Genomic DNA, 14096 nt, shown 5'->3' with positions numbered 1-14096 from the left:
ACACCCACCCTGGATGCACTTGATGCCTTTGGTGCAGCTGGAGGGAGCACAGCTGACAGGATCCTTGCTCACACAGGAGCTGAAGTGCAGGGAGAGGACAGTGTGCAAGGCAAAGCAGAAACTCAACCTAACACGTGAACCTTTTCCCTCCCCCTCACACTCTACCTTTGCCCCTGTCTCACACTGTGCTCCCATCCAAGCAGCCAGACCTCTCCACCACAATGCTGGGCATCAGGGTATTCCTACAGAAAATCCTGATTCTTCTGCAGGTTACTCTGTCCGTTGTTGTTGGCAAAACACTGATGATACTGTTCCCCAACGCCATGAAAAGGCACATCCTAAAGATGGGAGAAAAGAGCAGAATGAACCAGAATCCAAAGTTCAGCTACGAAAACTGGGGCCCAACTTTTTTCAGCTTCAAGTATTTGCAGTTTGTGCTGAAGGTGAAGTGGAAGAGGCTGGAGGATGAAGCCTACGAGGGACACCCTGCTCCCAACACGCCGGTGGTGACCCTCGATGGGGAAGTTTGTCACCTCCTGGATTTCATGGAAGGTCAGTAATTGAGCCATGTAGCTGGGCTGGGTTTGCTGACAGCATAAATGAGGAGATGCTGCTGAGGGAACAGGGACAGGCAGCTGGCACCTGAGTGCATCATGTGCAGAGCACCAGTACTCACCTGCTGGAGAAGATGCAGCACATTTACTCCAGCTGCTTCTTGATTTAAAAATAAAAACCTGTATTTATCATCCTGTCTGTGCTATCCCTTCACACCACTAAACTTTGCAAGAGCTGGCTCTGCCTGGAAACACTTCTTGCTGAAAGCCAAAGTAATAAATTTGTTTTAGGGAGAGAAGGTGCAGAACTGAACCGTGTGCAACAAATTCTGAGTGTTAGCTGTCGTTCCCTGTCCATACAGAAAATTCCACACCAGCTCCCTTAGCTAGCCTAAAGCCTAGAAAGCACACGGTGGGTTTTTCCAGATCCAAAGTGGCTGGGAATAAAGCAGATGTAGCTGCTTTGTACTTTGCCCGCTGCCTCCCACTGAGATCTCGGCAGAACGTGGAATTAATCATTAAGCTGCAGCCTCCATCCCCACGGGAGGGATTACCTTCATCTCTCACTCTGCATTCCTAATTATATATAGATATTTATGTAGAAAATGGGCTGCAAATTTGAAGAGATACACAGTATCTACAGGAAGGTACCACTGTTATTTAATTCTTTAGGATGTGGATCTATGTCAGCAGCAGCTTTTAAATTAAGCCATGCCAGAAAGATCTTGAACAAATTTCTTGGCATTTAGCATAACCAGACTAAAAGAGGTGCTTAAAAATCCTGCAAGCTCTCTTAAATCAAGGCCTTGCAAACAGATGCCAACATCAACACAATACTGTGTTAATTTGTAAGCAACTGCAAATACTTTTGCCAGTGTAAGGTTAATTTAATAATAATATATAACCAGAGTTCTGTTTGGACAGGAAATTGCAGAAATACATTGAAAGCATGAAAGCCTGTGATGCATGACTAAAAAATCTGCAGTTTCCCCTCAGCTCAGCTGGAACTGACACATCTAAAAAAAGTCTGGACATGAAAAGGCACTGGGACTCTGTCCTCAATGCCCACCGCTGAACCTCTGTCCCTGAATAACCTTGCAGAAGGCCATGTTTAGTATTTTGGAAGTTGCGCCATACTAAGGAACTCAGGGAGGCTGAGATGCCCATTTTGGATCAGTTCCCTATCCCAAAAACGTTGGTAACTTGCAGATTGGGTCTTGTGATGAGGAAAAGAGAAGCTGTGTGACTGCAGAGTGCCTCCTGCCTGTACTGGGCACGGGTCCCTCAGGTAAAATCCTTGCTGGATGCAGCACAGATTAGAGCCAGGCTAGGAAAAACACCTTCATGCTTGCTTTGCAGAGATGCAGAGGTTCTGCTGCTGATTTTACTGACCTAGGAGAAGTTTATGAAGTGACTTAAGTGTTGTCCAGGAATCTCTGCACCAGAGGCTCAGTTCAGTGTATTTAATTCTGTCCTTCCTCTCTTCCATTAACCACATTTCTTTTTTTTTTCTCCCAGATAACCGACCTTTAATCCTGAATTTTGGAAGTTGCACCTGACCTTCATTTATGCTAAAATTTGATGAGTTCAACAAGCTCATCAAAGATTTTAGCTCAATAGCAGATTTCCTTATAATCTACATTGAGGAAGCTCACGCAGTAGGTACAGTACAAACACCACAGTGATGCCAACCACAGCTGCAAATGCATCACTTCCTTTAGGGGAAAAAAAAGTGTGCTAGCAAAGGAGGGGGCTCCAAACAGGAGAAAAATCTTCAAATCAAGTGGCAACACCACATCCAGGCAGCAGTTTGTGTCCCTAATTCTCCTTAGATTCTACTTACACTTCTAACTTTGCACTGAATTACTGATGTGAAGGACATAGTTGTATCTTTTTAAAAATTGCTTCTCAATGTTAGTACAGCTCCTTTTGGAAAGGAGGAAGAAAAGACATTGCATAGAACAAAAGTTAAGTGTACAATATGCTATGTGTTATGCGTTAACAGAAAAAAAATAATTAGTTTTTAACATTTTCCAAGAACAGGATGCAGACTCCAATTTGAAAAATTTAGCAAGCAAACAAACCACACCAGTTTATCTACACTGGATTCTAAGCAACACGTTGGCACTGGTTTTATCCCAGGATTAAAAGTTTTTCTGAAACCTTATAGTTTTCTAGCAATATGTCATTTTCAGCAACTGAGAATCAGAAAATGACTAAGTCATCAAACCCTTTTACTAGTTTCTACTTTACTGGGAGTTGTGTGCAAATATTTGTTTGCATAGTTCTGAACAACAGAGGTGTGTCCTGGCTCACATTTCGCTTCTCACAGACCTGTAATTTTGGTTTATAGGCTTAATGAGTACAATCAAGCAGAATGAACAGCACTGACAAACCTTACCCAAATAGAATACATGGTCTCCACCTGGTGTCTTTCTAGGGTTGATTTATGTGGGAAACTTTCAGCTAAAATCCATCAAATATTGCTGAATCCAGGGCAAGAGGGAAATACGGTTTGATGAAATTAAGAGGGAAAAAAATAGGACCACCTATTGGAAAGCTCTAGTGCTGCCATAGTTTGAGGGAAGCTTTCATTTCATGGCAGGCTTTGATGTTAGGAAACAAACTGCAAAATTCTTTTAACCTAGTTTTGGGATATGACACACAGTACATGTCCACCCTTGCACCCATTCAAAACCTTCATTGCTAAATCCCTTCCTCATTTGTTTTAGACGGATGGGCTTTTAAAAACAATGTCATTATTAAAAATCACAGAAGCATTGAAGATCGAAAAATTGCAGCACAATTTCTTCAGAAAAATCATCCTCTATGTCCAGTGGTTTTAGACACTATGGAAAACCTGAGCAGTTCAAAATACGCTGCACTGCCAGAACGACTCTACCTGCTTCAAGGAGGGAAGGTCATCTACAAGGTAAAAAGCATCAGTAGCAATGAGCACAGTATACAGAGATTTTTAAATTTCAAGATAACTTCAGACTGCTTTACATTTAACAGTCAGTATTTAATTCTGTTTGAGAGCTAAACATTTCACAATGCACTGTAAATGTGCAGAGAAATGAACATGCAGCAAAACCAGTCTGGGCCTTTATAATGTACATATTTGATGTACATCTCAGTCTTGCTCAAATATTTGTCTTTTGGCTCACTAGTAACCCGAGGTACATCTAAGCTGTGAGATCCAGGAACATTTCCCACCTCCAGGATCCAGCCATTGGCTCTGTCCCAGTGACACAGCAGGGTGTAACCAGTGCATAGCATATCCCACTGGATGGCTCCAGTGGAAAGGGAGCCCAAGGCACACCTGCCCACAGTTCTGCTGCAGCTGCTGTGCCCTGAAGGATTTCTGATCTGTCAGGCCTGAGCATCACTGTGTCATTTTATTGCCTTTGCAGGGAGGAGTGGGGCCTTGGAATTACCACCCCCAAGAAATACGTGCCATCCTGGAAAAACTGGAACAGAAAAAGAAGAGGATTTCAAAGTAAAAACTATTTGGATAAAGAAGTTAAAAAATAATTTGTCACAGACCTAAGTCTAAGAAAAAAAAATTAAAAACAGCCATAGAGACAAGAAAAGAACAATGTTGTATGTGCATGTAAGGAGCATCTGGAATGAGGTTCATTATGTTGGTCTAGAAGCTTTCAGGTGTCATCCCTACAACACCAACTTCTGTTTTGTAGTAACTTACTACTCTTATACCACGTGCAGCAGTGTGAGAGCTGGGTCCACTGAGCTCTGGATATCAACATTTACACTTGTAAGGAATATTCTGCAGGATAAACTTCAGGGTGGTGACGTTTGCACAAGTCCACTAGCATGCAAAGCAACTGATTTCCCATTACTATACACATTGCACTTGTATATATAAAATATTCCCTTTCACTGACTTCAGAAGGCTTCTGAGCAAGACAATCTCTATCAACATCTGTTTCCATGAGTATTTGTTATGATGGTCCCAGCATAAAGCACTGGCAGCTGTGACCTGATTCTAGAAAATATTCATAGAAACAAGGGATTGATCTACAATTATTAAAAGTCTATCAAGGCACTTAATTTTGGTTTGGATTATTTCCCTTCCTGCCCTGCCTCTCTCCCCTGGGGTACTTCTAAGCATTAGCAGACATTTGTATTCATTCTAATAATCTCTGAGTTTGAGCTGATCAGAAAGTTACTAATTTAAGGACTTTTGAAGGACTTGTTTGACAGTAGGAAGTAATACATCCCACTTGAGTAGCTCATAGGTTTTTTTTATATTTAACTCAGAGTGCAGGGGAAACATTTTACAGGAAATTGAGTTTTAATTCATGTATTATGTAAGCCTGATATAAACATACTACCTTACATGGACTCAGTTATGCTCAGGTGTTCAGGGCTTACAGTTTAGGTTACAAAATGAGAAAGCTGTTACTACAATTAATAACAGCACTGTGTTGTGGTTGGACTTGATAATCTTAGAAGTCTTTTCCAACCTAAATCATTCTGTAGCCTCCTATTCTATTCCATACATTAAACCAGCAGAGAATACATACCACATCCAGACCTTCAAAAATCACTTTAATACAAGGTTCTAATAATAAACATTCTCTGCAGCGCAGCTATCAAAGTGTAGCTTCCTTATAAAAAATGAAATGGAGGCCCAAATTTAAGCTGGGCTCAAGTGTGCTCTGCTGTGCCCTCTGCCATCACCCGGTGCACTGACACAAAATGATCAAAGGCAGATTTGATGATGAAACGCAAGTAAGTGGCTTCAAACTCAGGAAGCTGCAGAAGGAATAAAAATCATGTTATTGCATTCTCTGAGGTAACAAAACTACCAAACCATATTTGCAGAAGGTTCTTAAACACAAGGATCAGAATATTTCAGTGTCTGTTTTTGAATTGCACATAAATTAAGTTCTTCGACCTGCAACTCAAAAAGTCCCATCACCTCCTGGATTCTGCAGCCTTAAAGGCAACAACTGAAGGAGGGAAGATTGCCACACTTCTGGAAAGGGCCCTTGCACCTCGTTAGGAGCACTAGGCAGGTGCAATTTCATAGCATAATCTACAGAGGAGCAGCTGGGAAGTGCAATTTCACACCACAATCTACAAATTCCTCTCTTTAACACCAACTGAGCAATAATTGTAAATAAAGACGTTTGGGTTTTTTATGGTTTCTCCCTACTTAGTCCAGACAACCCATTTCATGAACCACTACTGATGCACACTGTAAATACTCACTGGAAATTCTTCCATTTGGAGCTGTCCTTCTCTGTGCTGCAAATCTAGAAAACAAATTTTAAGGTAAATAAGGAAGAATAATGTGCAGTGCTGTGAAGTTTTCACTGGACTCAGAGTTCAAGTGAGTTTAAGGACTATGAATTTACACTGCACATAGACATTGTTCTTTTTTATTTTTGCAGGTGATTTAAGAGAATACGTTTTTGCAATATCCCAGTGTCCCACTCATTACAGTGTTGTAAAAGGTCACCCAAATGGCACTAAAAAAAGCCAATCCTCAAACCAAACAATGCAGGAAATGGCATTCTATTATACTATGTAAGCCTGTTTTTAGTTTTTGGAACATAAAGTGCACAAGTAGTGCTTTTAGCCCTTATACAGCATTTTACTCTCCAAACTGCTGCAGAAACCAGCAGTGTTAACAAAATTCACTTAAACGTGACTATTACACTAATGTCTAATAAAATAATCACCAGGCCACACTTTACTCAACAAATAGATGAGGGGTTACAGTGATTCACTGCAAAAGAACAGCACTGTTCCCACAAAACCCCACAAATTCAGTCTAACCTTTTTCAACGCACTGTTGAAAACCCACAGGGTCTTTAGATGTGCTTCTTTCAATCCTTAAGGTCCGCACTAAAAGATACATAAATTTGAAATATCAACACAAGTTCTGATTCTTTATTGATACTGGTATTTATTCCATCACTTTACAACCAACAAAGCACTTTCAGAGCATTAACTAATTTATTTTTTCCCCTAAGTTATGGAGATTGTGGATATGAAGGATGATTACTTTGTGAAAATGAATCAGTTAAAAGTGACTACATACTGACACTAGTGTGGGAACTTTCATTAAGGCACAGACACACATTTTAATGTAGAACATATTACCTACTGCAAGACACAAAGCCTTACCCAAATAACACTGGATGGCGACTTTGCTGATTTTTACACGTTTGGGAAAACCAATTATCAATTCCTGTGGGAACATGCCTGTCGTCGTCCAAAATGTTTTGGAACTTCTGCAGAGAGAACAGGACAAAACCCTCAATTGCAGCTTTCCATCTATAAACATCTGGAATGAAATTTGTCACAGAAAATTATGTGAATATGAATACGTGAAAAATATGTGGAGGGGAAAGGAAGGGGGAAAGCGGACGGGGAAAGAAGAGGGGTGGAAAAACAGGGGGATGGTGAGGAAGGGAAGGAGAGGGACGAAAACGAGGAGGGGAAAGAGGGGGGAAAGGACGGGGGAAGCATTTTTATTTGGGGTATTTTCAGCAGTGCCCTGTACAGCGACAGGGCAGCTCTCTGGAGGCATTTACAGCTCGCCGAGCAGGCTCTGTGGCCGGGCGGCCCCTCACGGCACCGCGCCATGGCAGTGGGCGCTGAGCACTCCCACCCTGAGGCGACTCCGGCGTGAGGGCGAGGGGCCGAGCCCGGGCCGGCCCCGGCGGGCTCCGAGCGGGAGGAGCCGCTCCCACCGCCCGCGCCCGACCCTCACCCATCCGCCACGTTCTCGGCGGGGTGCTCAGCATCGCTGGACGTGGCCAGGATCAGGGCGGCCCCCGCCGAGCTCCGGCACCAGTCGGCGGCTCTCATCACTAGCGGCGAGGCTGCCTCTCCCGGGCAACGCCGGCAGCTCCCCCCCACGGCCGCTGCCGGTGCCGGAGCTGCGGGAAGCCGGGATCGTCCCTGGCAGGGCGGGGCAAACCGGGCGGGACCCGCCGCTCCCGCCGTGCCCCGCTCCGTTCCGTTCCGCCCCGCCCGCCGCCCGCCCCCCGCGCGGCTCCGCCCGCCGCCCGCGGGCGCTGCGGGACGGGCGGCGGGAGCGCCGAGCCCCGGCCCGGCTGACGGCGCGGCCCCTCCCGGGGCAGGTAGGTGGGAGCCGGGGGGATCGGGGAATGAGCGGGGTTGTGGGCTCCCTGCGCGGCCGGGGACCCTTCCCCCTGCGCCCCCTGCCCTTGTACCCCTGCCCCTGTGCCCCCTGCCCCTGGCGCCCCTTCGGGGCTGTGCCCGCTCACGGCGCTCTCACCCTCGGGCACAACCTGGCCCCTTCATGGACCCTTCCCAGCGGAGCTCCTGACCCCGATCTGGGTTGGATGCGATCCCTTCGCGTCCTCAGCCCTTCGGTACCCCCGGCCCCCCTCGGGCAGGGCCCGACCTCCTCTCGCCCCGCAGAACCCGATCCCCAGGCCCGCAGGGCAGGAGCTGAGGGGATCCTGGGATCCTGTCCCTGCCCTGCCCCTCGCCATGGCAGCCCTGAGCTCTCCTGCCCCTGCTCACGAACCCGGCACCGGCGGGGGAAGGGGCACCGGGAGATGCCCACCCTCCCAGGGAGGGAGGTTCCAGCAGGCTCCATTGCCCAGCTGCAGTCAGACATGTGCCCTCCTCTTCCTCCTCCTTCTCCTTCTCCTGCCTGCAGCAGAGCCAGGCCTGGTTGTGGGGGCACTTCCCACTCAACCCCAGCCCCTCTCCCGCTGCCCCTATCTCCATCCCGGGGCTCTCAGCCAGACCCGAGTGGGGTCTGGTTCCTACTCGGAAGGGCTGCGTGGTTTGGTGGCAGGCAGCTCACAGCCCTGCTCCTCACAGCCTGCCCTCCTTGCACCGCAGGGCTACGTGGCCATGCTCAGGGCTCTAAGGGGAGCTGCCAGCATTGGGGGCTTCCCTGGGTCATGTTTTCCTCTGTGGCTGTTCTTCACCTGTCTGTGATTTGTTTTTGCAGAGCTGGTCGAGGGGAATGTCGTACTGTCTCCACTCAGAAAGCCATTTGGATACTGGGCCAATATACGTGCGTGAAAATGGGAAGCTGCACGTGGTAAATCGGGGTGCAGGCGGCGTACAGAATGTCATTCCCAAAGCAAGACCTTTTAGTTTGTTTTCCAGAAGTTTTTCAGTGGAGCTTTGCATGAACAGGGAGGATGATAGGGCAAGGAGGCAGAGGACTGATCATTTCATCTTCACGTACACTAAGGAGGGGAACCTCCGCTACTCGGCCAAGTCCCTCTTCAGCCTAGTGCTAGGTTACATTTCTGACAATGTTGATCACATTGACTCGTTGGTTGGTTTCCCAGAGCAGATTGCTGAAAAGCTCTTTTCAGCAGCAGAAGCAAGACAAAAGTTCACAGAGCCAGTGACAGGACTGAGAGCTCTGCAGAAGTTCACTGAAGCCTATGGCAGTTTGGTGCTGTGCTCACTGTGCTTGCGGAACAGGTAAGTGTGTCCCCTAACAAGTCTTGTCATCTGCTAGGGCTTTCTGCTAGCACACTTCAAGCTTCCCCTAAATTAAATAAAAACACATTTTGGGCTTATAACACCACCTAATTTTAGTGAAATGCCCTGAGCCCTACCTAATTCTTGTGCTTGCTGCCTTTTGTCCCATCCCTTTCCTACAAGTGCAGCTGCAGGTTTCATTTTAAGATACAAATCATTAATAGAGGTAACAGACTACATCTGTTTTAACCAACATGGATCTTATTTGGAGGATTAAACCTGCAGCTATTTTTTAACGATAATAATCAGCACTTCTGTGGAAATCCATGTGCTTAGTGCCTTCTCAGGCATTTCATGGGATGTTTCTGTAATTGCTGTTTAAAAGCTTTTTGACACGCTTAGCTGACTGTACAGATAAAATACACCCTTGCAAATTGTTCAGGTTTACTAACTATGAGCTTGCTGTCACATCTCATTTTGGGGGCTCAGAAGAAGATAGAGACTTGTGGGTAAGTTGCAGGATTTGAAATCAGTCAGGTTTTACCTTAATTTATTGTTGTTGCCACTCCCATAGTGAATGTACTTTAACAAGGCCCTGATTACAGTCCAGCACTAGTTTTTCCATCTTCTCAATGCCCACATCTTTCACTGAAAGAGTCTTGCCAAGTTTAAAACCGGATTATGTTTTTAAAGCCTTGCTCCTACTGAAGTCTTTCCCAGTAATAGAACCCGTCTCTTCCATCTCTACACTTGAAAAAGGGATGGTTTATCCAGTTTAAAATCAAAGTACTGGCATATTCATCTGAAGTGCCAAGGGTGTTCTGAGCACAGTAGGAATGTTTGAGTAAAAGTCAATTATCCTTTGTTTTATCCTTTAAACCTACTCCCTTTTTATCTCTAGCGCAGATAATTTTATGGGTTTAATTTGGAAATTAAGCTACTTCTGGCATCTTTTGCCATTACAGAAGGCTGAGTTAAGTATCAAGTCTTTGAAATCCAGGAAGTAAGGCATTAAGGCATTTTCTGATTAATTTTATTTCTAAAAGAGCCCACTCTCTCCAGAACCCCCCTGAGTTAATAATCTCTCTCAAGAACTGGCTTGTGCTCTGACTGTATGTTCTGCTTTTTGCAGAGCCAGATTGCACAGGAAAAGGGTGTGAGGGGTGGTTTGATGGGTAAAATTACACTGGGAGGATATTAAGGTCCTCTTATTTGCATGAACAAAGAGGGTTCCTGGAGGGATCAAATTAACAATCACCCCCAGTTTATGCAGTGAAGATGCTGACCTCAGGGTGTGTCTTGCCATGGGGAATACGAGGTAAATTCAGGAGAGATCAGTGAATTTGGAGCTTGTCTTGCCACAGGGACAGCAAGAGGTGACTGCAGGGGAGGTATTGAGGGCTACGTGCTCATTACTGCATACTCATGCCTGCCATTCTTCAGTGGTTTGTTCCCATCTCTAAACCTCCTACTGAATAGCTCCAGCACAGATGTTTGCGTGGCTGCTGAGTGAATCAGAGCAGGGAACCAGCACAGCTAAAAAAAAAAACCCACTGAGTAACTGCTGCCAGGGGTGTAGCCACAGCTCTGGCCAGTCCTGGGCTTTTACTCCTAGTCAAGTATTTTATTGACATATATAAAAAGTAAAATTTTGCCACTTACAAGCTATCCTGTCTCGTTTAAAATCCACATTTGAGGTGGACTTTAAACCTGGATGAATGTGGGTTTGTCTATACCCCTCGTAGACACTGAGGAAGAGCAGTTCGTGAGCTGACTTATGATAAACTGGGATATTTTGCATTATTCTGAAATAATGCAGCAATAATCTGTAAAGAAGCTCCTAATAGCAATGTTTTCAAGTTGAAGTCTTGTTAGTCCAATATTTTGCATCAAATCAAAACCATGATGGTGATTTAAGACTGGGAATTCAGACATGTTGTGTGCCAGCTGCACATAAAGAGGTACTTAGTGCAGCTGGGTAATTTCTGTCAATTTTCACATTGGTACTTAGCAGAAACGAGTGCACTGTGCTTATGACACTTGGGGATGTAGACACCTCCTCACATGCCTGAGCACTGAGGGCTTTTTTCTCTTTTTTTTTTTGGCTTTGCAGATACCTGGTTATCTCTGAAAAGCTTGAAGAAATTAAGTCTTTCCGGGAGCTGACGTGTTTGGATCTCTCCTGCTGTAAACTTGGAGATGAACATGAGCTGCTGGAACACCTCACCAAAGAGGCCCTGTCTAGGTACCAATTTCTTGAGCTAAAACTGACACTTTCTTTCCTACCACTTAGCAGTTCAAAGAATCAGGCTGAGACTTTAAAGGGAAGTTTCACAGGCTGCAGAGTGTAAGGCTGAAGATTTTGGTTGCTCATAAAACCTGTTCTGGAGGTAAACAAAATACAGAATTTATTGTACACAAAGCACGTACTGAATCATAAAAAGTACTAAAACTAAGCAAAATAATTTACTCTCTCATGTTTTATATCAGCTTTTTATACTTCTCATTGTCTGGGTAAAAAAAAAATGCATCTATAAGATTTGGAATAGTTTTACATTTCCTATTTTTAAGGGGGAACTTTATCAGCCAAATTTTTAACCAAGCTAGTGTTCTTGATGAAGATTTCTGCAAGCAAGAACTTGAATATTTGGTTAGTTAACATCGTAAAAGAATGTCTTTCTAACAAAGAATGACAAGTAGAAAATTTTGGAAACAACAGGTAGGATGACTACTAATTAAGGATAGTATGTTGCTGTAATATTTTGGTGCATTTTGCATCAAGGTTTTGTCTTAAAGTACTCTGAAGACTGCACTTTAGTGTGATGATTTTTCCTGAGTTCTACTAATCCGTTATAATACCTCATTATTTTATTAAAATCCATGCTGTATCACTTACCGAATCTGCCCTCTCTCATTTTGCCAAGCATTTTTTCTTAGTTTTGAGTGCATTCAGTTTGGCAGCCTTGGTATAAGGAATTCCAGGGTATAAAGAAGCTTATTGTCTCTGTTTGCAAATGTTTGGCTCTAGGATCAGTGGGAATAGCTGCTCAAGTAGTGCTTCTGTTGAGCTAGCAGAGAAATATAAAGATATTTGTTAGTCCTGCTAACCCAGCTCCTTTGACACTGCTTTTTACAGTGAGCCTGTAGAGTTTGGCACAGGATGACCCTTCTGACACAGAGCTTTAGGACATTTTGCAAAACTGTCAGAAATAATGACCATAAAGTACATGTTTATCTCTCTCCTGCCAGTGTGAAAAGGCTTCTCCTGAAGGACAACTCCCTGTCGGATGCCGGCCTGCGCAGGATGACAGCGCCCGTCCGTGTGCTGAAAAAGGGCCTTGAGAATCTGCTGGTGCTGGACTTGTCCTGTAAGTGCTCCATGCTTTCATAACAGAAAGAACCTCTGTCCTTTCTGATAAAGAACTTATCCTCCTTAGCACTGAAGGAATACAATTAATTTGTTGATTCCCATGAGCCAAGTGCTCAACCCCAGATTTCACCAGCAACCTCGCAGGAGGCACAGAGCAGACCTGAAATCTCAGGCATTTAGTACTTAAATCAGTATTTTTAGTAATTTGAGAGTTGGCTTTGCAAATATTTGTATTTTGATAGTTAGAGGGGGAAATTCAGTTCCAGCATTAGCTTTTGGAACAAATACTTCCTTGGTATTTTGATCATCTTTGTCCACATCATGCAATGTAATTTACTTGGCCTTACAGGTAACCCTAAAATCACAGATGTGGGAATTGGATACCTTCTTTCTTTCAAGAAATTGAATTGTTTGGACATTTCTGGGACAGGTCTCAAGGTAAAAATCATCAGAAAAAGTTTATTGGACAAGTGTAATAAAAGTTCTTGCCCTCTGACTGCATCATTTCCCTTTTCCCAGGATGTTGATGCTGTCATAAAGCGGCTCCAAATGCAGATAGGCCTGGTTCACTCGAAAGTGCCTCTGAAAGAATTTGATCACAGTAACTGCAAAACAGAGGGATGGGCAGAACAGGTAAGGGGAGTTAAACCTATTTTACTCTCTAAACATTTACCTTATCGAATACAAAATTGCTGAATAGGAAAGAGCAAGGGATGGAGTTGTTTCAATTATATTTCTGTAAATTTTACAAGACACATTTTAACTGCTTCATCTGTTCTTTCAGACAGTTCTGCAGTGGGAGCAGGCAGTTATGGAGGCCAGGAAGCCCCAGGACAACTTGAGATCCAGAGTAGCAGCTCTTCACTTCTGTACGTAACTGCACGGACAGCACAGAGTTGATTTATTTTCTTTTCTACAGGGAGTATTTCCATATTTTTGGGGGATATAGTACAAATAGCATCTCAGGTGTGCAATTTCAGCCCTTTATGTAACTGCATCACAATGTACTTGAGCTTTTTCATTTGTTAGACTGCTGGATAATTCAAGTACAGCGCATATAACAACTGAGTCTTTTCCTCAAAATTCTGAGTCCAAAATATATATTTTTTTTTTTCCTCTGCACATTTCTAAGTTGGCTTGGCCAAAACAATTTGTACCACAAAGTTATGCATTTTACAGCATAATTCTGTTTTTCCCAAAATCTAAACTTTATTTTATTTACTTGTAGATGGCAAGACACGCAGAATAGAGGAAGTAGTCAAATGCACACTGGTGGAGCCAGAAACTAAAGCATCTGGAAACTTGCAGTTTTATAAGGAAAACATTCAAAATTGCCATTTACCTTTGAAAAAGGAGGTTGCAGGCAGCCACGAATTAAAGAACAATAAAAAAAGAGCTTTGGCTGAACAAGAGAGAGAAAGGACTTCCAAACAGAAGCATCTGTGCCTCACTGTGGAGGACTGGGATTTGTTAAATACCTACTGAGTCAGAAAGAAGTGGGTCTTTTGTTTGTTGTTCTCTTGCTGATGACAGGATTTGGACATATTGAGAGAGTGTGACAAAGGAAACAAGTTCTGTTAAATCTGGTTGCTGTGATATTGCCTGTGGGGTAACCTGTGCTGGGGGAGGGATAGAGACAAGAAGGTTGGTAATGCTACTGTATATTTTCAATACATAATAATTTTTTCAAATAAAGTTTTTGTTGTCATCCTTAA

The 14096-nt window shown here is 44.0% G+C and overlaps 3 protein-coding genes across 3 annotated transcripts; 2 read left to right on the top strand and 1 right to left on the bottom strand.

Moving 5' to 3' along the window:
- The first annotated feature begins 145 nt into the window (after positions 1–145).
- On the top strand, positions 146–4625 carry DIO1 (iodothyronine deiodinase 1). Its single transcript, XM_014870602.2, has 4 exons — positions 146–552; positions 2073–2216; positions 3287–3486; positions 3968–4625. Exons 1-4 carry the CDS (start codon positions 222–224, stop codon positions 4055–4057), a joined length of 765 nt encoding a protein of 254 aa, XP_014726088.1. The 5' UTR covers positions 146–221; the 3' UTR covers positions 4058–4625.
- A 484-nt stretch (positions 4626–5109) lies between these two features.
- IFT25 (intraflagellar transport 25) lies at positions 5110–7490 on the bottom strand. The gene is made up of 5 exons (XM_014870604.2): positions 7303–7490; positions 6714–6820; positions 6363–6431; positions 5793–5836; positions 5110–5333 (listed from the first exon to the last, which is right to left on the bottom strand). Exons 1-5 carry the CDS (start codon positions 7398–7400, stop codon positions 5226–5228), a joined length of 426 nt encoding a protein of 141 aa, XP_014726090.1. The 5' UTR covers positions 7401–7490; the 3' UTR covers positions 5110–5225.
- Positions 7491–7568: 78 nt separating this feature from the next.
- Positions 7569–14096, top strand: LRRC42 (leucine rich repeat containing 42). The gene is made up of 8 exons (XM_014870599.2): positions 7569–7675; positions 8524–9011; positions 11125–11256; positions 12261–12379; positions 12731–12819; positions 12901–13014; positions 13166–13250; positions 13610–14096. The coding sequence occupies exons 2-8, from the start codon at positions 8539–8541 to the stop codon at positions 13864–13866; spliced, it is 1269 nt and encodes a 422-aa protein (XP_014726085.1). The 5' UTR covers positions 7569–7675; positions 8524–8538; the 3' UTR covers positions 13867–14096.

Source organism: Sturnus vulgaris, chromosome 9, assembly GCF_052056855.1.
Source record: "Sturnus vulgaris isolate bStuVul1 chromosome 9, bStuVul1.hap1, whole genome shotgun sequence".
In the NCBI taxonomy this organism is placed as follows: Eukaryota; Metazoa; Chordata; class Aves; order Passeriformes; family Sturnidae; genus Sturnus; species Sturnus vulgaris.
This window is presented reverse-complemented; position numbering and strand designations above follow the sequence as displayed.